Genomic DNA, 22816 nt, shown 5'->3' on the forward strand with positions numbered 1-22816 from the left:
TCTCCCACTCCCCCTGCTGTGTCCCCTCTCTTGCTGGCTGTCTCTCTGTCACATAAATATATAAAATCTTAAAAAAAATAAAAATAAAAATAAAAAGAAGGCAGAGTCAGGCTGAGCATGGTTGAACAGTTTGGTTTTTTTTGTATCTAAAGGGAGGTGTCCTGTGTCCCAACACTCAGAGACCCATGCAGGGCCAGGGTCCTGAGTGATAGAAAGAACGGCAGTGACCTTAGATTTGGGTGGGGGTCTTCCATATTAGGCATTCGGCCTACAGGGCATAGAAATGAAGGGTGGATCAGTATCAGTGCTCCCACCTCCACCCTCTCAACCTCCACATTTCTTTCTTCTTCTTTTTTTAAAAAATATTTTATTTGCTTTATTAGCTTGAGAGAAAGTGAGAGAACAAGAGAGCACAGAGGGAAAGGGAGCAGACTCCCTGCTAAGCAGAGCACCCGCCGTGGGGCCCAATCCCAGGATCCTGATCACGACCTGAACTGCGCTTGACTGAGCCACCCAGGCGCACCAATTTTAAATTTATTTTTTAAATCTAAATCTTCAAGCTCTTGTTAGCAGAAAGCCCTTTCTTCAGAGAAAATCTTACTGGGGGCCAGTGTGTAAGACTAAGGTGGAACTCTTGGTGGCAAGTTGGCCTGGAACCTGCAAGCCCGAGAAGCACTTAGGGAAGGGCAGGGCTCACACAGGTAGGGTGAGGGAGGGGCGGGAGACCACGGGGAGCTGTGTGGCAGTGGACCACGTCTAAACACACTGTAGTGATAATCTGTTCCAGTCAACTCTTGCCTTGTGGGAATATGCCATCTAGTGTTGCCACATCATGCATTTTTGTAAGAGAATCCGGAAAGTCAGATTTTATGTGACATCACCAGATTTTTAAAAAGTTGACATAATTGGGGCACCTGGGTGATGCAGTCAGTTGGGCATCCGATTTTTGATTTTGGTTCAGGTCATGATCTCAGGGTCATGAGATCAAGCCCTGCATTGGGCTCTGCACTCAGTGCAGAGTCTGCTGGGAACTCTCTCTCCCTCTCCAAATAAATAAATAAACCTTAAAAAAACAGCTTTAAAAAACTGAAATAATTTTATATATTATTGAAAAAAAATACCATATGGGAAAAATACACGTGCAGGCCAAATACAGCCCACTGGCCTGTTTGGCATTTCTGGTGGAAGATGTGAAAGGCCACTGGCATGTGCGTGAGCCATCCTCTTGCTCTACCCCACTGATCTTTCCTATCGACACAAATCGTTCATCCCAGACTACACAGTGGTTTTTGTATTCACAATGTTTCAGCATAGATAATCGATAGGCTGATGTCTTTTATCAAATTAACCTAAAATTCAGGATTTTTTTTTTATGTAGATGAGATGTTAACTCTAAAGTCACACTTCAGATAAGATCCTTACTCTAACTCCAAAGAAAATAGGGGGGAGAAGGGAGGGGAGAGGAACAGCAGCCGTCTCTGCGACCCCTGAGTACATATCCCATGGATCACTGAGGGTTCCTGAGCCCTTGCTTCAGAGAAGGAAGTTTGAGAATGTGGAAGGACATGCTTGTTTGGTAAGCTGTCAGGTGATCACCCGTCTCAGCCTCCAGAAGTATTTTTTCTTTTTTTTTTTTTAAATGATTTTTTATTATATTATGTTAGTCACCATACAGTACATCCCCAGTTTCCGATGTAAGGCTCGATGATTCATTAGTTGCGTATAACACCCAGTGCACCATGCAATACGTGCCCTCCTTACTACCCATCACCGGTCTATCCCATTCCCCCACCCCCCTCCCCTCTGAGGCCCTCAGTTTGTTTCTCATAGTCCATAGTCTCTCATCCTTCATTCCCCCTTCTGATTACCCCCCCTTTCTTTATCCCTTTCTTCCCCTACTGATCATCCTAGTTCTTATGTTCCATAGATGAGAGAAATCATATGATAGTTGTCTTTCTCTGCTTGACTTATTTCACTTAGCATTATCTCCTCCAGTGCCGTCCATGTTGCAGCAAATGTTGAGAACTCGTTCTTTCCAGAAGTATTTTCAAATGACCGTTGGAAGTGCAGTGGTGATCACAGAATTCCCCACATCCCTGTACTTTCAGGAATGCATGCCAATGAACAATCACCACGGCTTCTCTCCAGAGTGGATCCGCTGATGTACAATGCGCTGTGAGTTCCGCTGGAAAGCTTTCCCACACACGTCACACTCATAGGGCTTCTCTCCAGTGTGGATTCTTCGGTGTCGCAGAAGATGTGAGCTGTAATTGAATGCTTTCCCGCACACATCACACTCATAAGGCCTCTTGCGACTGTGGATGCGCTGGTGTCCCATTAGAGCTGAGCTGTGACTGAAGGCCTTCCCACGCTCGTCACACTCATAGGGTTTCTCCCCACTGTGGATTCTCTGGTGATGGAAGAGGCCTGAGCTCTGGCTGAAGCTTTTCCCACACTCACTGCACCGGTACGGCTTCTCTCCAGTGTGGACTCTCTGATGCTCAATCAGATGTGAGCTCAGACAGAAAGCCTTCCCACAGTCGCTACACTGGTATGGCTTCTCTCTTGTGTGGGTCTTTTGGTGTCGAACAAGGCCTGAGCTGTAGCGAAAAGCTTTCCCACACTCATTGCATTGGAAAGGTTTTTCTCCAGTGTGGGTCCTCTGATGCTGAACAAGTTGTGAACTGTAATAAAAGGCTTTTCCACACTCATCACACTGATAGGGTTTTAACCGGTTATGGATTCTCTGATGGTCAATAAGTTGTGAGCTCTGGATGAAAGTTTTGCCGCACACGTTACATGAATAGGGTCTTCCTCCAGTGTGGATTCTTTTATGTCTAATGAGGCCTGAGTTTTGAGTGAATCTTTTCCCACATTCATCGCACTTATATCTTCTCACAGTTGAAGTGTTTCTCTGATATCTTTTTGTCCGTCCTTCATGTTCTTGGGTTTCTCCACATTCAGGGACCTTTCTGTTCATTTGGCCAGATGACTTTTTTGAAGATTCCATATCTATAGTTAACCCCTGCTTTTGAATCAGTTCTCCTTTCTCAATTCCCACATCATCTGAAACAAAAAGGAAAGATATCAAATATCAATGAAATATACAGGAAATAAAATTAAACACATATACTAGAAGCACACAGCTTAACTATACCAGCAAAATAGTTTTACAACACTTGAGGAAGAAAGCGGGAGATTACAAAGGAAGGGAGGACTAGCAGTGTCTGGACTGGCAGGGCATCATTTGGGCAGCATGGAGACAAGTCAAGGAGGAGTAAATCAACAACAGAAGAAAAGATCTGAGACGAGAACAGGTTCCGAGGGAAGGGCAGAGCAGAGAGAGATGAAGGAACAGGACTGTGGGAGGAGCAGAAAGGAAGCCACAGGGGCCAGTGCTGATGTGGAACCATGAAGCAGTTCTGTGCAGACGGCTCTGAAGGCCTCTGGGAGAACTGAGAAACGAGCGGTCAGAGCACAGAAAAGTACCCTATTTCCAAATATGCAGAACAAGGAGATCAGAGTCTAGACACACGGGGCACAAAAGAATGTTATGTAGGGACAGACAGAAACTGATTTGGCCCCAATTACACCACTACTCTTCTTGCTAATGAGAACCCGGGAATCTGTCAAGCTTGAAGCTACACTCTGTGGATCGTTGAGACTTCCCAGGCAAATGGTGACGAACACAGAGGAGGGTCTTTAACAGACCCAGACTCTGGTCTGTCCTGACCTAAGGAAAGCATGTTCCCGTAATTCCCCTGCCTGTCTACAGAGGTGCCTCTGAGCACGGCAACACCCCCACTCCTCCAGGGTAGGCAACATGGCCACTTCCTCAATGGTCAACAGTTTCTGAAAAAAAGTGAGATTGTCCCACTCAAGGCGTATTCTCCCTGAAGTAATCCCATTTTAGGACCCAGAGTGAAGGGCAGAATTTGTAACCAAGTAGGAATAATGCAGGGAAAAGCAATATGCTTTTAAATGGGGGGGGGGGATGGCGATGGGAGGAAAGACAAGTATGGAGACAGCTGAAGATCCAGGAGGCAGTATACGTCAGACCTAACCCTAGGCAGAGGCACGGGCCGACTGCCAAAACGGGTCGGCTAAGGATACTCTGGGAGGAAAGGGGGAAGGAGCCATGGCTGAAGAGCAGATGTGAGCTCTCTGAGTGTGGACGAGGGACAGAGTTCACTGGCACCCCGCCTGAGGAAAGTGACAGCCCCCCTGGGTGTCAGGGCTCCCACTGTACGAAGGTGGAGCTGAGAAGCAATGCTGCCCAGAGTGGGAGGAGCCTTTCCCCAGGCCTCCTCTTAGGACTGGGGCCTGTAGTAGTTCCTCGCCAGATCACCCTGCCACAATGGTGAGAAAGTTCTCCTGCTACTGACTACGTAAGGTTATCTTAAAGTTTGAGGCCCTTTAAATTTTTATGGTACAGCTACCTTAGATACATCTGTGTGCAGAATTCAAAGGAAAATCACACAAAGTACACATTTATGTAAGAACATAGTCTTTTAGGGGCACCAGGATGGCTCAGTCAGTTGAGCGTCCGACTCCTGATTTCGGCTCAGGTCATGAACTTGGGGTGGTGAGACTGAGTCCTGCATTGGGCCCTGCTCAGTGCAGAGTCCGCTTGGGATTCTCTCTCTCCCTCTGCCCCTCCCCCTGCTCATGTGCTCACAAGTCCTCTCTCTAAATAAATAAAATCTTTAGAAAAGAAGAAAGAACACAGTCTTTTACAGCCATTAGCAAATAGAAAATGTACTGTAGGATGGGATCCAAGACATCACTGCACATGTAACAGAACTAAGATTCCTATCAGCATGAAAAGAAAATTTAGGGATTATTATTAAAAAAAAATCATAGCATAGAAACATAATTTCTAACTGACTAAAAAAGGTTGGGGAAGGGGCTCCCGGCTGGCTCGGCCAGTAGAGCATGTGACTCTTGATCTCGGGGTTGTGAGCTCAAGCCCCACGTTGAGCGTAGACATTACTTAAATAAATAAAAATTTATATAAAAAAAAAAAGGTTGGGGAAGATGGTGTAGTTCTAGTCCGGATGGCACAGCGAGTTCATACTCTAGCTCCAAATACACGGAGTGATAGAAGTAAAAATTAATCTATAACACATCTGTGCTAAAAAAACAAGATAAACCTCTCTGTGGACCAGAAAGGAAACAGAACCATAGAAGGGTAGCTACAGTTGCAACCGTGGGCCTGCTGGGCTCCAGAGAGGGACAGAGACAGTGGCCCACAGGAAAACGGGGAGTCTGGGTGGGACCCCCAGGAACACACACACAAACATGTGGAGGCTCTGCGACCAAGAAGCCCATTAGCCGCCTGGAAGCTCGTGACGGCACTGACGGTGTGTGATCACTGGAGGGCTGGTGGGCGTGGGGGCAGAGGGAACACAAACAGCTCAGCAAGGGAGGGGGGAATGTAAAGCACATCAGAAATTACTCAATTTGAGCCCAGAGATGAAAATTTCAAAGCACGTGAACAGAATGCTAAGAAAGATGATTAACAAAATCACCACCTGGAGCATGAATTCAATCCAGATGCAATTATTCTTATCAAAAAGCCTGGAAAGATGAACGCTACCTAAGGGAGGTGAGTGAGGACACAGTGTCCATGGCACATAAACGTGGAATTATGAAATAAAAATGAAACAAGAAAAGATTATATTAAAACTGAATAAAATTTTAGAAGTGGATCAACTGGGGGGCGCCTGGGTGGCTCAGTCGTTAAGCGTCTGCCTTCGGCTCAGGGCGTGATCCCGGCGTTATGGGATCGAGCCCCACATCAGGCTCCTCTGCTATGAGCCTGCTTCTTCCTCTCCCACTCCCCCTGCTTGTGTTCCCTCTCTCGCTGGCTGTCTCTCTGTCAAATGAAATAAATAAAATCTTAAAAAAAAAAAATCAATTGGATCAATTGGAGACAGAATAAACTGGAACGGAACAGGACCCCACTGGGATGTAGGACAGAGACAAAAACTAACGGATGTGAAGTAGTGCAGCGAAATGAACAGGTTGATAAATAGGTTTTTTTTTAAAGATTTTATTTATTTGACAGAGAGATATTTAGATACTGAATGAACTTCAGTAAAAGTGAACCCAGAGGAAAGGTGTTGCCCAGTGAATGGTGCCTTAACTGATAAAGTACATCAGGAGTTTAAAAAACTTACTATGAAAGGAAAAAACTGATTTCACATTTTAAAGAGAAACTGGTTTCTATGAATGACGAACTATAATCTAGGGTGCCTAGGATTAATAGAGTCTAGTCCCTGAGTTATAGGAAAATTTTATTTTATTTATTTATTTATTCTAGTTATAGGAAAATTTTAAAAAGCCCATGAAAATAATGGAATCTAAATTCCTCTGATTCTCATAGAACCCAGAAGTAGGTCTCATACACCTTGAAAGTTAAACATGTCCTGACTCCTTACCTGTACCCTAAAAACCCTTGTGTTCTGGCCCCTGACCACCTTCTCTCTGCTCTTCCGCCTTTCTCTCCATGCTCCAGTCACACTGGCTTTCTTTCAAACCCACCTCTCTCCCACCTGCTTTTGCACATGCTTTTAGACCTACGTTGCTTTCCCCTTTACAACTCACCTGGCTAATTTCTACTCTACTTTTGGGATTTGGCTCCCATGTTACTTCCTCAAAAAGCCCTTCTCTGACTACCTTCTTCTTCCCCCATATACAATCTGTTATGGTACGTTTACTTTGTAAGCTCCATGAAAACAAGGATCATGTCTGCTTTGTTCACTATACCCAGTGCCTTGCACGGTGCCTGGCACAAAGTATTCAATATATATGTGTTCAATGATGAATGATTCTAAGGTCTCCAGGGGAGCCACATGACCCAAGTGTCAACACTAACCACAGCCCTGGTGTTGAGGGTCCTGAGACTCACCCTTAAGCGGGATCTCCACGGGTTGAGGCGGGAGATATGCTGCTTCCTTAGCTGGATCCAGAGGCTCCGATGTCTCAGAAAGCACTTCCTGTGCACAGGTCTGGGTTGAAACCTGAGAACAAGCAAGCTCATTTGGGCATCTGAAGGGCTCACAGTGTACATGATCCCAAGAGCCCATAAAGGAACGGCCTGGATGCCCACTCCCAACCATCCCTGCATTAAGCACAGGTCCCTTTCTACCTGCTGGTCTGGTTCATCCAATTCCTTCTCCAGGTCCTCCAGCATAGCCACGGCCTCCTCCCCGCTCTCCGGGTGATGCTCTTGCACCCAGGCCCGCAGCTCCTCGGGCAGGATGGTCAGGAACTGCTCCAGCACCAGCAAGTCCAACATCTGCTCCTTGCTGTGCGTCTCAGGCCTTAACCACTCACAGCAGAACACCCGGAGCTGGCTCAAGGCCTCACGGGGTCCAGGAGTCTCCCTGTAGCAGAACTGCCGGAAGCGCTGGCGGAATAACTCCTGGCTGTTTGCGCTGCTCCACTGTGGGTCAGATCCCTGAACCTTGGCAGGACGTTTTTTGTTGTTTACTCTGAAGAGCCCCTCTGGCTCTTCAGGAGCCCGTGGGAGGAACACTGCAGCCATTCCAGCTCCAATGGTCAGCGAGGACGACAACAAGTATTATCTCTCAGGGCACACTCCTAAGGTTATAGAACCCACAGTTAAAAAGACACACACACACATTGACTAAATCCCTGAACTTACTAAGTCTAATGTGTCTGTTTCAGAAGAGCAACAAGGCTCGACCCGAATTAGAAAAGTATGTCTAAGCTAATTCAAACCCTTTTCTAAGTAGAAGGAATGTTTGTCAAGAAAGAGCATTTTTCATAACACTGAGAACATTGTTAGACCCCTGCTTTCCAAAAATTACACCAAAACAATCCACTGACAAGGCCAAGCTGAATTTATTTGTACGAATGCTAGCACTCCTGTGACAGTCTTAGCAGCATCTCCCCGGGAGGAGGGCAAAGTCAGGGTATGTATGAGGTTTCAGGGGTTTAAGGCAGATCTCTCAAAGCAGAATAAGGATTGGGGAAGGATCATGACACTATAGTTTAGAACTGATGGACTCAACAAGATGAAGGTTTTCAGCTGAGGGTTTCAAAACGTCTGGATCCTATCCATTTAAAGTTGGGAGTCTCATATTAATTCAGGTGGATTTTTTGAGGGGTAATTTATTGAAGCAAATATGATTATTTACAACTCTATCTTCCAGGGCAAGAATTTCCTGGAGTAGTTATGTCATGTTGATAAAGATAGTGAAATAGTGTCATACCTAGTGTAGACAAATGAATAGTAAATTCACCTTAACCTAGGTAGGTAGTACACAGTGTGGGTGTAGATAGTTTCGGTCTCCCATGGAATAGCAGACTTAAGCAGGGCCTGTTTAAACGTGGACTACCACTTCATCAGCATGGGGGGCCGTGGTGAAGGTCATGGGCTGTGGACTCTGGACAACCTAGGCTTGAATCTTGTCATGTTCTCTTACGTGTTGTGGCTTAACTTCTCTAAACTGCTATTTCCCCCGCTGCAAAAACCTTACCTTTTTTTTAAAAACGTATTATTCTGAAATAATTTTGAATTTAAAGAAAATTTCTCCAAATGGTGCAGACAAGTCCCTATACCCTTCGCTCAGCTTCCCTTAGCGTTAACATCTTACTTACATAACCGCAGCACAGGAACAAGACCAGGAAAGTAACTGGTTAACTAAACCTTCTACGTGGGGTTGTCCTGAGGGTAACTCCGATGGCATTAGATTCAGAGCTCGCCTCTGCTAAGATCTCAGTACAGGCTACCGTTCTCGCCGTGACCCCGTCATCTGGGCGCTGGTTTCGGGGCCCTGCCTCGGTTTCCCGGCACAGAACTCAGGACCACGCACGGAGGCCCCTCTCGCGTCTCCTGTGCGCCTCGCACCTGCTACCCGCTCGGCATCCTTGCAACACACCTCCACTTCCCGGGTCCTAAGGATTCGGCGAGGGGATTCTGGAGTGGACTTGCAGAAAGCCACTTCAGGAACCACTCAGAATGAAGAACAAGGGGACTCGCAGCAGTTCACATCTACCGAAGAACGAGGCAGTACGGCGACAGAGCCAGCCATTCCCCGTCTCCGCACCGACCGGCAAGCGCAGCGATCCGGACTCGGGAAGCTCTGGCTGTCCGCCCGCACGCCGCAGGGGCCGGAATCCCGGGGAGGACCGCACACACGCCGCCGGGGCCGAGCCGGGAGGGGGTCCCGGGCCGCGGCGCCACGCTCTCCAGACGCGAGTCTCACCCGGCCCGGCCGCCCGCAGGGGTGCACCCGCCAATCCCACCCGGCCGGCGCCGCTTCCGGCGCAGACGAGGGACCCCGGCGCGCTGGGGGCGGGGAGCCGGGGCGCGGCACGTGGAGCCGACCGGCCGTCCGGACGCGAGTCTCACCCAGCCCGGCCCGGCCGCCGGCAGAGGTGCGCCCGCCAATCCCCACCGGCCGGAGCCGCTTCCGGCGGAGACGAGGGACCCCGGCGCGCTGGGGGCGGGGAGCCGGGGCGCGGCACGTGGAGCCGACCGGCCGTCCGGACGCGAGTCTCACCCAGCCCGGCCCGGCCGCCGGCAGAGGTGCGCCCGCCAATCCCGCCCGGCCGGAGCCGCTTCCGGCGGAGACGAGGGACCCCCGGCGCGCTGGGGGCGGGGAGCCGGGGCGCGGCACGTGGAGCCGACCGGCCGTCCGGACGCGAGTCTCACCGGCCCGGCCGCCCGCAGTGGTGCACCCGCCAATCCCGCCCGGCCGGGGCCGCTTCCGGCGGAGACGATGGACCCCGGCGCGCTGGGGGCGGGGAGCCGGGGCGCGGCACGTGGAGCCGACCGGCCGTCCGGACGCGAATCTTACCCGGCCCGGCCCGGCCGCCGGCAGAGGTGCGCCCGCCAATCCCGCCCGGCCGGCGCCGCTTCCGGCGGAGACGAGGGACCCCGGCGCGCTGGGGGCGGGGAGCCGGGGCGCGGCACGTGGAGCCGACCGGCCGTCCGGACGCGAGTCTTACCCGGCCGGGCCCGGCCGCCGACAGAGGTGTGCCCGCCAATCCCGCCCGGCCGGAGCCGCTTCCGGCGGAGACGAGGGACCCCGGCGCGCTGGGGGCGGGGAGCCGGGGCGCGGCACGTGGAGCCGACCGGCCGTCCGGACGCGAGTCTCACCGGCCCGGCCGCCGGCAGAGGTGCGCCCGCCAATCCCCACCAGCCGGAGCCGCTTCCGGCGGAGACGAGGGACCCCGGCGCGCTGGGGGCGGGGAGCCGGGGCGCGGCACGTGGAGCCGACCGGCAGTCCGGACGCGAGTCTTACCCGGCCCGGCCCGGCCGCCGGCAGAGGTGCGCCCGCCAATCCCGCCCGGCCGGCGCCGCTTCCGGCGGAGACGAGGGACCCCCGGCGCGCTGGGGGCGGGGAGCCGGGGCGCGGCACGTGGAGCCTACCGGCCGTCCGGACGCGAGTCTCACCGGCCCGGCCGCCCGCAGAGGTGTGCCCGCCAATCCCGCCCGGCCGGGGCCGCTTCCGGCGGAGACGAGGGACCCCGGCGCGCTGGGGGCGGGGAGCCGGGGCGCGGCACGTGGAGCCGACCGGCAGTCCGGACGCGAGGGGCGGGGGCCGCGTGGGTGTCGTCCTCGCCGCCCGCCTGGGGGAAGAAGGGGTTGTGCGCCGCCTCGCGCTCCTGGCCTGCTTCCCCGGCCGCGGCCTCTGCGCTCCCGGCGAGCGCCGTCACCGCGGACACCCCTGCCCGGAGGCGAAGCTGAGGTCCGCCGTGCTGGGCGCTGCGCCGAGCGTCCCGCTCTCAGCCCAGAACCAGCGAGGGGCCGGGGACCCGCTCGAGCCCGCACGGCGCGCACACGGAGACACCGCGCGCAGCGAAAGTGGCGTCATTTCTGGGTTTGCTGTATTTCCTGAAACTTCAAGGCAGAACTGCTGCATGACCCTTTACATGCGTACAGTGAACTGAGTGCCCAGGGGTGTCTCGGAACCGGTGCCTGCGCCACGAACATGGTTCTCGGCCTAGGCTTGCAGTCCAGTGCTTCACGGCTTCTGCTGTGGAGTCGGGTGGACTTTCTACTGGAATCCCGAGTTCTCCGATTATTAGCTGAACTCTCCCGAAGTCGTTTCTTCTACAAATCGGAAAGGACAGTACTTCATAGACGTGTTCTGATGAATTAGGAAATGCCGCATTGCTGTTACAACGCTTAGGAGCTTGATATTTTCGTACGGACTACAGTAAAAACCACTTAGTAACCGGATTTCTTGCCGTTTTCTAGGCAGTGAGCCCCTTGAGGTTATCCTCTTCATTTTTCTATTACTGAGCTGTCTTTTGCAGAGGCGTAATTCATTTGTTCCAGGGATCAGTTACTCCTGGGTGAGTGGTGCAGAAAATGTTAGAGACATTACAAAAAGTTTAAGAGAACTAAAATCCCAGGTAGAGAACAGGGTCTGGAAAAAGCGGTTTATACAAGAATCTTCTACTCTGGAAGTTCTTTAAGTTGGTGGGTGGAGTGGGAAGCAGAGAACCACTGATGCACTTGGCAAACTTACAGGACTAGCAGAGAACCTGCCTGAAAGGTAACTAACGAATAAGACTTCAGTGTCGAGGAGGCACATAGATGACCTGCGACAAAGCAGATCACCCCTGTAAGAACAGAGATAGATTGGAAAGGTAGTTATGACTGAACTGAAGACTGATGGTAGAAGAGTGAGGTTGGTGTTGAGGGTTCTTGCAGTTTGAGATGTGAGAATGAGCATCTGCTGTGGTGGGGCAGGAGCTCAGGTTAGAGAAGGAAGGGTAGGACATCTCTTTCAGCTCCTCTAAATCCTCTGTGCTGTCCTGAGCCACTTGCTCCAAGACAGATGTCCTTTAGCTGGATTTGATTGCTTTTCTTTGATTTTGCTTTCTTCCTCTTAAATTCTGCTTTCTTATCTGGTACCCAGGCTGTCCTCACCAAAGGTATAAGTATTATTTCTGGAATATTATCAGCATCTGGATGGCAGGGATCTATCTTATCTTTCTTTGTATTTTCTGTTGAGTTGTATTAAATGATTAGGAAGTATGTTTTTAGTTGGTTGGTTGGTATTAAAGCCTGAATAATTTAAGGACATTGTGGAAGGAAAATCTGTATAGCTTTACAAAAGCATTAATTAAGCCTAAGATTTTATTTTGGGGTGTTCTAATGACGTCTTAGACAAAACAAGGGTACTTGACACTTGTATCAGGGAAATGTTAAATTTTCCCTGCCTTAGGAATTCTCCTAGAAGACTCAGAGGAATCTTCCTGAACCATAGCTCTATTCAAGATCAGGTTGACTAAGGAGTTAAAGACTCTAGCAAACTTGATCCCTAAGATACAGTCTCCAAAAGCCAAATAACCTCTATTAGTAAAAGAACGGGGCCAGACTAGGGTGCAAGAATCCTGGCAGTAGTGGAATAAGTCTATTGACCAGAACTTCTGCTAGTGCTTCAGGTAGTAATGTTAGCAGGAAATGAATGTCTGGACCCAAAAATCTCTGAGCTGACTCTAGGAACATTGCTGTTAGTGACCGAGGTCCAAGATAAACATCAAGGAGCAGCTTATAAAGGCGCTGGAGCAGTTCTTGACCATCCTGTCCAAAGAACTCTAGGCCTGTGTGCATGAGAAGCATCCATATTGTGGAGGAAGTGAGTGTGCTGGGAAGCTTTAGGAAAAGAGTCTGATGATCTGGGATACTGGGTGAGAAAAGAGCTGCAATCTGGGTAGGACAGTTGAGGATGGTGGGGAGGGGACATGGATGCAAAATAGGAATGAGTGGATTATTACTGAGCTAAGATCTTCCCTGTGGTTCCAAGTCTGTCTCTTACTCCTTGCTATCCGCTTTCCTATGCTTGAAGACCAGATGAGCTTCTGGTTCCTAGGTCTCCTGTTCTGTGTCCCTTGGTTAAACTACTTGTGATTTATAAATTGTTTCCAACTCCCAGTGTGGTTCCCTCAAAAGCTCAACTGTATCTAATTTTCTCCAGGTGCCAGCTTGTTGCCTTCGACAGATAATGTTTTTAAAGAGAATAGTGGGCCATAGGTCTTGGAGTTTCCAACTCTTGGCTTATGGAAACACAGCTTTGCTGTCAATCTTAGAGATTCAGTCCCCTACCAGAAGGGGGTAAGAAGCACAATTTACCTTGAAGTCACCTTTGGTCAGACCATCTTTCTAGAGTACTTCTCCTGACCCCCATTTTGTATTTGTCAAAGGTGTAGTCAAGAATTTAAAACCAGATACTTTTACCCTGGTCTGGGGAGGTCAGTGAAGGTTTCCTGGGAGTCACTGAGCTTTAAATGGACAGTGGGCCTTAGAATAGACAGGGAAGGAGAATCATATGGGGAGGAAGAATTTGGAAAATTGAGTCGTCTGTATAGGTCTTCCATAAAATTCACTAAAGTGTAACAAACATTTACATAATAGACTCATCAGCCTTAATGAGAGTTATCGAATCAGCAGAGAACAGTGAAAACTTCTTGAAATGGGGGAACTGGATTCCCTTACTGGCTTAATAACTTCTAGCACCCCAGCCTTAAGGTGCTTATGACTCATCAAATGAGAAACAGAGGCATGGATCCTTGGAGTCTCTTGTGCTGTCCTGAAATGTTGAGGATCTTCTGTATTTAGTAAATTCCCAAATGACGAAGATTTGTCTCCACCCTTCTTAGTAAAAACTCTGTCCGTGACTTGTTTCAGGACCAGCTTCAGTATTAATTGGACTTTCCTGATGGTTTCTATTTGACTGTTTCTTCTTCTTTTTCAGATTTCTATTGGATCATATCATCCATGGCCATTGTCCCCAGTTTCTCCAGTCCACTGTCTCTCCCTCCTCTGTCCCTCACATAATGTTGCATTGACCTATGGTGATGGATTTACTCTAACACTTCATAGCCCTTGCTAATTCACTACTATTTCTGTTCATTCAGCTTCCAATCCCACATTTTCTTTGATTCTCCTTTTAAATCTTATCATTCTTTTCTCATCTTTATAATGAGTAGAATAATCTAGTAAAGAGGAAATAGGATTTGGAATCAGAATATCTGGTACTGGAGTCTGTGATTTACCAGACATCTTAGGGACAATGCACCAGCAGAGAACTCTAAAGCTTCCTAGTGTGCTCATTTCCTCTTCATATTTATTGCTGTGTAACAAATTACCCCCATCTTAAACTTCCCTATGGTTTCTGTGGGTTAGGAATTTGAAGTGGCTTAGTAGAATGTTCTGGTTCCGGGTTTCTCAAGAGGTAGTGGTCAAGATGTTGGCGGGGCTGCAGTCATCTGAAGAAAGCTGAGGATTGGCTTTCAAATCACTTCCCTCACATGGCTCTTGGCAGGATGCCTGAGTGTCCTCACAGTGCGGCAGCTGGTTTCTCCCAAAATGAGTAATCCAAAACACCAAGGACGCTGTAATGCTTTCCGTGACCTAGTTTCTACCACCACTCCCATCATATTCTGAATTTTGGAAGTATGTCACTAGGTCCAGCCAAAATTCAAGGGGAGGGAAATTAGTCTCCATCGTTTGGATGGGGTTGCGTCAAAGAATTCATGGTTATATTTTACATCACCACAGGCTAGTTACTTAATCTCTGTGAGCTTCTGTTTCTTCACCTCTGAACGGAGGACAAAAATAATACCTACCTTACAGGAATGAGTTGTGAGGTTAAATGAAAGTATCTTTTGAAAGTATTTTATATACATTATAACTCTCTAATGCTCTCGTAATTTTCAGCGTCATCATTGCCAAAGATCTACTGTTCTCATCTGTGTCCTGGATCTCTACTGTGTTAGTGTTCTCTCTCTTGAGCTGACCCTGTTTAACTGTGGTTGATTTAGGTTGACCCATAGTATATAAACTGGAACATGCTTAAATCATCCTTTGCTCTTTCCCTTAGGTGTCTGTCTCAGATAAGAAGTTTTATCTGTGTAGTCTGTTTACTTTAGGTGACAAAGTAGTACCAATAAGTTTGCTCTAAAGAAGCAAATATTTAGGGGCACCTGGGTGGTTCAGCCATTAAGCATCTGCCTTCGGCTCAGGTCATGATCCCAGGGTCCAGGGATCGAGCCCCCCATCAGGCTCCCTGCTCGGCGGGAAGCCTGCTTCTCCCTCTCACACTCCCCTTGATTGTGTTCCCTCTCTCGCTGTCTCTCTCTCTCAAATAAATAAAAGATCTTAAAAAAAAAAAAAGCAAATATTTAGAGAAATACACATAGGCAGTATTAGCTACATAATCTGCAGGACTAGTGCAAAATGAAAATGTGGGGCCCTTTGTTCAAAAAGCAGGAAAAACGTATTGTTAAAGGTATTAAAATATAAGGCCTGTTTATCCCTTACCATGGGCTCTCATGACTCATCACTGAGTTATTTAATATCATTTAAAGTAAACAAAGATAAAAATTTTAATTATGGAATTTTGCTGTTCACCTTTATATTGTACAAGTTTTAAATGCAAATATAACAGCATTAGGAATCACCAAATTATACACAATTCATATTTTGTAGTTCCTATGTGCATATGTGTTTCAGATCAGTGGAAATGCTGTACAGGGTGACTTACCACTTCTTGACAGGTATACATTCTGTCAACTCTACCGTTAGCTGCTGAGGACTAAGGAGAAAGAAAAAGGTGGCAGTGTGTTGGTCTCTTCCCTTTCGCTTCTGTGATCGTCTCCAGTAAGTGGCTGCCCAGCAGAGGGAAGTAACACAAGTAAGAACATGGTGGGTTCCTCGTTCCTGTTTCTTAGACCCTGCCATTTGCTAGCTTTCCGAGTTATGAGCAAGTTCTGGTTCCAGCAAGAAAGTATGGTCTCACCTGGCTGTTAGCACCCCAGCTTACGCAGGTGCAGATATAACATGCCTACCTTGTACATGTAGGGGCAGGAAATTTTCTCTTCGTCCCTTCTAGGTTCTTTGGCTGGTCTATTAACTAAATTTACCTAAGACAGATTAACAGGAGAAAAGCAAATTTAATTATGTACATGCAGGAGTCCCAAAGATATGAGACTCATGGGCAATTTAGGCAATTGAGGTTTATATGCCACCCTGAGCCAAGGAATGGGAGAGGGGCCGGGGACTTCAAAGGGGAGGATAATTCACAGGATGATGAGGAGATGTTTGGTGATCAGATGTTTGCCATGGCATGCAGTTAAGTCTTTCAGATAAAAATGTTATGTCTGTGGGGTGCCTGGGTGGCTAAGCCGTTAAGGGTCTGCCTTCGGCTCAGGTCATGATCCCAGGGTCCTGGGATGGAGCCCCCCATCCAGCTCCCTGCTCAGCGGGAAGTCTGCTTCTCCCTCTCACACTCCCCTTGCTTGTGTTCCCTCTCTCGCTGTCTGTCAAATAAATAAAATCTTAAAAAAAAAAGTTATGTCTGGTAATAGCTCTTTTTCTGGTACAGACCCCCTATCTAAATTATTTTAAGTAGTTAATGGAGAGGTACGTGTTTTTCCTGAGTCTTCTGGGTCTTCATTGCCTTCAGCTCAACATAATCCACAAGCCAAAGTGGTGTACTTTGGGGCAGCCTATTCTGCTCCCCTTCATAGTTAGAGACTCACTGAACTCCCATGAATCATGGATCCACTGGAATTTTGTGCTCATGGGGGATTACAAATGCTATACGTGAATGGGAGGGCAAGACATACCCTCTGTTCAGGTGCATGCATTATTGTCCTGTCCTTCACATATAAAACACAAGCTCAAAGATAAAATTTAGAATCTCAAGACTGTACCAACAGTATTAAACCAAGTTCAGGACCTTCTGAAAAGCAGGACCCCTCTGAGCCCTCGGGTCCTGTGTTACTGCACAGGTAACAGATCTTGGAAGCTGGCGCTGCACATCTGGCAGACTCAGTGGGGAGACTTCCAAGGAAGGCAATTGTGAAGAAGTCTTCCAACAGACAGGTGATAAATGTAGGAAAAATTTCCCCTGGAATTTAAATCTTTAAACACAGGAGAAACCATACTGGATAAAAACTTATAATTGTGGTGAGTGCAGGAAAGCCTTTATTCAGCATTCCTCACTTTCTGGACATCAGAGACCTCACTCACTCTGGGGAGAGATTTTATCACTGTAGTAAATGTGAGAAAACCTTTATTCAATTCTCTCATCTTTTTGGTCACCTGAAAATCCATGCTGGAGTGAAGGCCTATAAATGTAAAGAATGTGAGAAAGCTTCCAGTGCAACCACTGGCCTTATTTATTAAGAGAGAATTTGCACAGGAGAGAAACCCTATGAATGTAATAAATGTGGAAGAGGTTTCCAGGAGAGTTCACCTCCAGTAAGCCCTCAGACTGCTCCTGTGGATGAGAAGTTCTAATAATGGGCTACCTATTTAGGCAAATTCATTAAGAATTCAGGCCTCTTTCAACAGATAATATGTTTTGGAAAAGGATGTTATGGGACGAAGCATGAGAAAGAAGCATGTCCTCCAGACACGGCAAATTTCTTCCAATGTCAGACCCTTGTATACAGATGATCCCTTAAAATAGCCCTTTCTGTGGAATCTGACGTACTCATGAGCGCGAAGGTACAGAACTGTTGAATCATGTCATACACCTGAAACTAATGTTACACTGTATGTTAAAGATACTTGAATAAAAAAAAATAAAGGGATATGATTTTTTAAAAAAAGCTTTTTCTAGCCAAACCCTCATAAACATTCTTTGCAGTGTGAGAAACACCAATAGTTTAAAGGTATAACCATGGTCTCTGGATGAATAACTGTTGGTCTGGAGAATCCTGCATCTTTACCTCATAACATTATAACTGCTGACAAGTTATTTAATTTCTTTATGCCCAGAATTTTTTCAATAAAATGTGGATGACAACTACTATTTACCAAGGATATTATGAAGATAAAAGAAGGTAACGAGGCATTTTGAATATATATATTCTTGTGCTGATATAAGAAAGTTGTACTACTCTGCCAAATCAAAAAAGACCAAAATAAAGAGTATGACTACGAGAAGAGAAATAAGAATAAAATACATACTAAAACCTCACAAATACCGCTTGAGAAACAATTACAATTATTTCCATAATATGAACCAAAATATTTTCCCGAAGCATAGATTATAGAATGTATGTTACTATGCTTTTATAAAACTTGCAGATTCAGAAGACATAAACTTTATTGTCTTTGCAACCAAATATTTTTTCTTTTAAAAATGGGGAGTATCAGTGCTTTCAGATGGGAAAAAGGAGCTATAATTTTTAAAGACTTTTTTAATTTCAGGAGACAAAATAAAACTTGGGTCTATAAGAAGTTATGTCTGAAACTGAGAAACTTTGCACTGATAGGAAAAGAATAAAGGAGGAATCATTTTTAAATCCAATTTTGTTATACACCATGAATTAAAAATTCTATGTTATCATCATTATTATTAATTGAAAAGTTAATGACGTGAATAGTAAGATTTGGAAAAATAGATTTCATGTCAGGATGAGTCGATTTCAAGATGCTGATACTTAAAAAGTAGTTCTCGGGGGGGGGGCGGAATATAGTTCTCCATGTGTTTTTATTCAGACATAATGGACATCAAACACTGTGTCAGTTTAGGGTACACAACATTGATCTGATACACTTACTTATATATTGCAATATGATTAACATTAGCTAACACCTCCATCATGGCACATAATTATTTTTTGTGATGACACATTTAAGATCCAATCTCTCAGCAACGTTCAAGTATATAATATAGTACCGTTAACTACAATCACAATGCTTATTAGATTCCCAGAACTTATTAATTTCTAACTGCAAGTTTGTAGCCTTGACTGTCTTCCCAATTCCTCCACTTTGAGCTGGTAACCACCATTCTACTCATTTTTACAAGTCAGCTTTTTAAAATTCCACATACAAGTGGTGTGATACAATGTGTCTTTGAATTACCTCACTTAATACAGTGCTCTCAAGTTCCATCCATGTTGTCACAGATGGCATGATTTCCTTCTTTCTCATGGCTGAATAATATTCCATTGTACTCTATTTATTCATCTATCAGTGGACACTTAAGTTGTTTCCACGTCTTGGCTATTGTGAATGATAAAATAAACATAGGAGTGTAGATATCTTTTTGATACCCTGTTTTCATTTATTTCCTTCTGATATACATATATAGAAGTGGGATTGCTGGACCATATGAGAGTTCTATTTTAAGTTTTTGAGAAACCTCCCACTGTTTTCCATAGTGGCTGCACCAATTTACTTTCCCACCCACCATGCATAAGGGTCTCTTTTCTCCACATCCTCACCAACACTTGTTACTTCTTGTCTTTTTGCAAAATACCAGCCGTTCTGACTGGTGTGAGGTAATATTTCATTGTGGTTTTGATTTGCATTTCCCTGATGATTTGTATCTCTTGGCCATCTGTACGTCTTCTCCAGAAAAATGTCTATTTACCTCCTCTGCTTGTGTTCTATTTATTTATTTTATTTAAGTAAGCTCCATTCCCAGTGTGAAGCTGGAACTCATGACCCTGAGATCAAGAGTTGCATGCTGTACTGACTGAGCCAGCTAGGTGCCCTGCCTGTGTTTTAACTGGATTGTTTTTGTTACTAAGTTGTATGAGTTCTTTATATGTTTTGTCTTTTTTATTTTTTAATTTTAACTTTTTCATTTTTAAAAAAAGCCTTTATTTATTTGACAGAGAGAGCACAAGCAGGGGGAGCAGCAGAGGGAGAAGCAGGCTCCCCACTGAGCAGGGAGCCTGATGTGGGGCTTAATCCCAGGATCCCAGGATGATGACCTCAGCCAAAGGCAGACGCTTAACTGACTGAGCCACATAGGCGTCCCTGTATTTTGCCTTTTTTTAAAACAATATTTTTTTTAAGTAGGCTCCACACCCAGCATGGGGCCTATACTCACAACCGTGAGATCAAGACCTGAGCTGAGATCAAGAGTCAGACACTCAACTGACTGAGCCACCCAGGAACCCTGAGTTCTTTATATATTTTGGATATTAACCTCTTATCTGATAGATGGTTTGCAGATATTTTCTCCCATTCTATAGGCACAGAGTTGGGGGGTGAGGTGGGCAAGGAAAGAGATGAATAAAGCAACTATCAAAAAGGGATTTGGACTGAACAATGAGAATAACAATGGGTATCAAAAGTGGAAGAAAGTGAAAATAAGAAAGTCTGGGGATGGCAGTAGAAAATAACAGAGAAAAATTACTTTTTTAAAAGATTTTTTTTATTTTGAGAGAGAGTGTTGGGGGTAGGGTGGGATGGGGTGGAGGAAGGACAGAGAAGAGGAAGAGGGGGAGAAGCAGACTCCCCTGCTGAGTGCAGAGGCCAACACAGGGCTTGATCCCAGGACACTGAGATCATGACCTAAGCTGAAATCAAGATTTGGACGCTCAACCAAGTCACCCAGGTGCCCCTAAATAATTTGTTTTTAATTGTAGTCAGAACAGATAAAAATGCACTGAAATTAGAGGGAATGGGGGCAATGAAGAAATAATACTGAAGAGATCTATGATATTTTAGAATCATTTTTGACTTTTTAACTAAAGACAGCACGAACTAAAGGAAAAACCAAACAAACAGGGTTAGATGAGTCTGAAAGATTAGGTAGATGATGTAGCTTCCGTTACAAGGGCACAGTAAAGAGGTACAAAATGGCTTTAAATGATCCGTGAAATTCAGAAAAGGTCATTTTGAGACAAAAGATTAAGTTCTACTTCACAGGCCATGTACTAAATGTATAGTAGAGGTTAGGCCATGGTATTACATATGATAAAATAAAATAGGTTTAAGTAAAGATAAATTTTATTTTATGAGAGCAGTCTGAAAAGGTTTTTAAATGAAGTTAGGAATGCTGGTGTACAACTTCCTCCTGCGGCTGACAACAGGGAAGACAGCATTCTGTTATTCTGTATCATGTCCTTTGTTAGTGCTATCCAAGCAGGAATTCGATACTTGAAAGGATAGGTATTCAGCATGGTGTTTCCATGTTTCACGTGTTCCTAACGCTTTTCAACCTGGATAGCTAGCAGAACTTTCAACCACCCTCTCTCATCTTGCTCATGAATGGCCTGGAATTCTAGATGTTTCATGGGCTGCAACAGTTGGTGGCTTCTGTGCTGCTTGGTGAGGAAATTCTGAATGCACTCCCATTCCACACGTACTGGCTACAACCTGGAAACAATTAAGATATGGTCGGGTTTGTGAAAGACTCAGTGAGTGAACCAGAGTTACTATCTTAGAAGGACACCTTAGGGGACAATTCTCAGGGCATAGAGAAAAAATGGACACACCGTCTGTTCCACCTTCAAGAACTAAAAAACAAACTGGAAAGCATGAGAGAATGAGAAAGGCTGACACTAATACATCTAGCCTGGCTGAGTGGAGACTGAAGCTCTACAAACTTGCTCCCATGGTTGTACCGATGCTTCTCCCTCGCTAGATGTTCATTCATTTAATCACACCTGCTATCCTCCGAACCCCCCACAGGATCGCTGCCTTCTCCGTTCTTTGGCTGATCCTCTAACATTTAGACCCGGAGCTCCTGGGCAGGATGATCTGGAACTGCTCCTTGCTGCGGCATCAACCACTGACTGCAAAGTTCCTAGAGTTGGTTCAGAGCCTCCCAGGGCCCAGGTGTCTCTTGGTAACAGAACTGCCTGAAGTTATGACCAGCAGCTACCTCTTGGTTGTGGGAGTTCTTTCTGCACAGCCTACATTCTTGGCTCCAGGTGTAGTTCTCCTGTCCCTTTGAGATTTAACAGCGGAGGCTGACTCCATTATTGGCTCTGTTTGAATAAACTTACTTCCCAGATCTCTGCTTCAAGGAGACTGTCTGTGGGGGTGAATTTTTTTGGCTACTCCTAAGGCAAAACAAATCATTAACTTACAGAAATGCTAAAGGTTGCAGAAAACTTTTACTGAGGTTAAAGTTGACTTGTCATCTTGAAACTGAATGAGGGCACCTGGGTGGCTCAGTCAGTTGAGTGTCTCACTCTTGGTTTCTTCGGCTCAGGTCATGATCTCAGGTCATGATCTCGGGTGGTGAGGGCTCAGCGCTCAGCCTGGAGTCGCCTTGAGATTTTCATTCCCTCCCCTTCCGCTCCCCGCCCCCCATAAATACAATCTTAAAACAAAAACAAAAAACCTCACTAAAAGATTAATTCCAAAGGAGAACGACAATCCGGGTGAATTTTGTCATATGTGACGGAAAGCACAAACTAGGCCAGTCAAAATTTATAATACGGAAAGAATGCGAAGCTTGACTACAAATGGGATGAAATGAAAAGATCAATCAAACATACTGGTGTTCTGCAGCGCAAGCCAATCTACACATACGACTTCTGATCCTGACCGGAAAACGGGCACCCTGTGCGCCGAGGTTCCCCCACATGACGACGCAGGTCTGAATGTCCTGGGTGATCACACGCCCCAGCTCTCCCGCGGGGACTCTGCCGCCGCCGTCTCTCCGGGACCCGAGCCTCGCACAGCCGGCGCCCGAGGGGAGACAACACCGGCGAACAGGGGGCGCCTCGCTCCCACCGGGGCCTGTGTGTGGGGGGGGTCCGTAGCCGCCGCCTCCATGTTGGAATTCTGTCCCTAACGCTCAGTAGCAGCCCCAGAGAAGTGAGATGCGGACGCTGTGGACCTCGCCCTTGGCCGCTGTCCCCGCCTCAGGCCACGGAACGTCCCTCTCCGACCCAACACAAACCTGCCGGAAGCTGGGCAGCCACCAGAGTGGGAAACCAGCCGCTTCCGGCCTCTCGGGGAGACGCTATCTGTGGTAACCTTCGCACGGCCTCCGAGGGGCGGCTCCCCGGGGCACAGAGCCGCTTCCGGCCTCTCTGGGAGACGCTCCTCTCGGTG

General features: G+C 46.8%; 1 protein-coding gene and 1 long non-coding RNA gene across 7 annotated transcripts; both read right to left on the reverse strand.

The window, feature by feature from the left end:
- Positions 1–1854: 1854 nt before the first annotated feature.
- On the reverse strand, positions 1855–9960 carry LOC148107285 (uncharacterized). 6 transcript variants are annotated; one of them, XM_087857995.1, is made up of 4 exons: positions 9834–9960; positions 7154–7608; positions 6914–7025; positions 1855–3066 (listed from the first exon to the last, which is right to left on the reverse strand). In XM_087857995.1, exons 2-4 carry the CDS (start codon positions 7550–7552, stop codon positions 2129–2131), a joined length of 1449 nt encoding a protein of 482 aa, XP_087714121.1. In that variant the 5' UTR covers positions 7553–7608; positions 9834–9960; the 3' UTR covers positions 1855–2128. The 6 variants fall into 6 exon arrangements, with proteins under 6 accessions (XP_087714121.1, XP_087714122.1, XP_087714120.1 ...); XM_087857996.1 differs by lacking the exon at positions 9834–9960 and adding an exon at positions 9537–9675; XM_087857994.1 differs by lacking the exon at positions 9834–9960 and adding an exon at positions 9240–9379.
- Positions 9961–18478: 8518 nt separating this feature from the next.
- Positions 18479–22778, reverse strand: LOC148107286 (uncharacterized). Its single transcript, XR_015722577.1, has 2 exons — positions 21841–22778; positions 18479–21124 (listed from the first exon to the last, which is right to left on the reverse strand). It is a non-coding gene; the product is annotated as an uncharacterized LOC148107286 (long non-coding RNA).
- Between the last annotated feature and the right edge of the window lie 38 nt (positions 22779–22816).

The sequence above is a fragment of the Ursus americanus genome, chromosome 32 (genome assembly GCF_024610735.1).
Source record: "Ursus americanus isolate L20-20 chromosome 32, mUrsAme1.1.p, whole genome shotgun sequence".
Taxonomy (NCBI): Eukaryota; Metazoa; Chordata; class Mammalia; order Carnivora; family Ursidae; genus Ursus; species Ursus americanus.

Excerpts from the sequence above, each read along its gene's own strand:
- LOC148107285 (XM_087857995.1), bottom strand. The coding sequence starts at position 7,552 with ATGGCTGCAGTGTTCCTCCCACGGGCTCCTGAAGAGCCAGAGGGGCTC. Across the intron at positions 7,026-7,153 it reads TGGATGAACCAGACCAGCAG|GTTTCAACCCAGACCTGTGC; the intron begins GTAGAAAGGGAC and ends GCTTGTTCTCAG. Across the intron at positions 3,067-6,913 it reads CGTGGAGATCCCGCTTAAGG|ATGATGTGGGAATTGAGAAA; the intron begins GTGAGTCTCAGG and ends TTTTTGTTTCAG.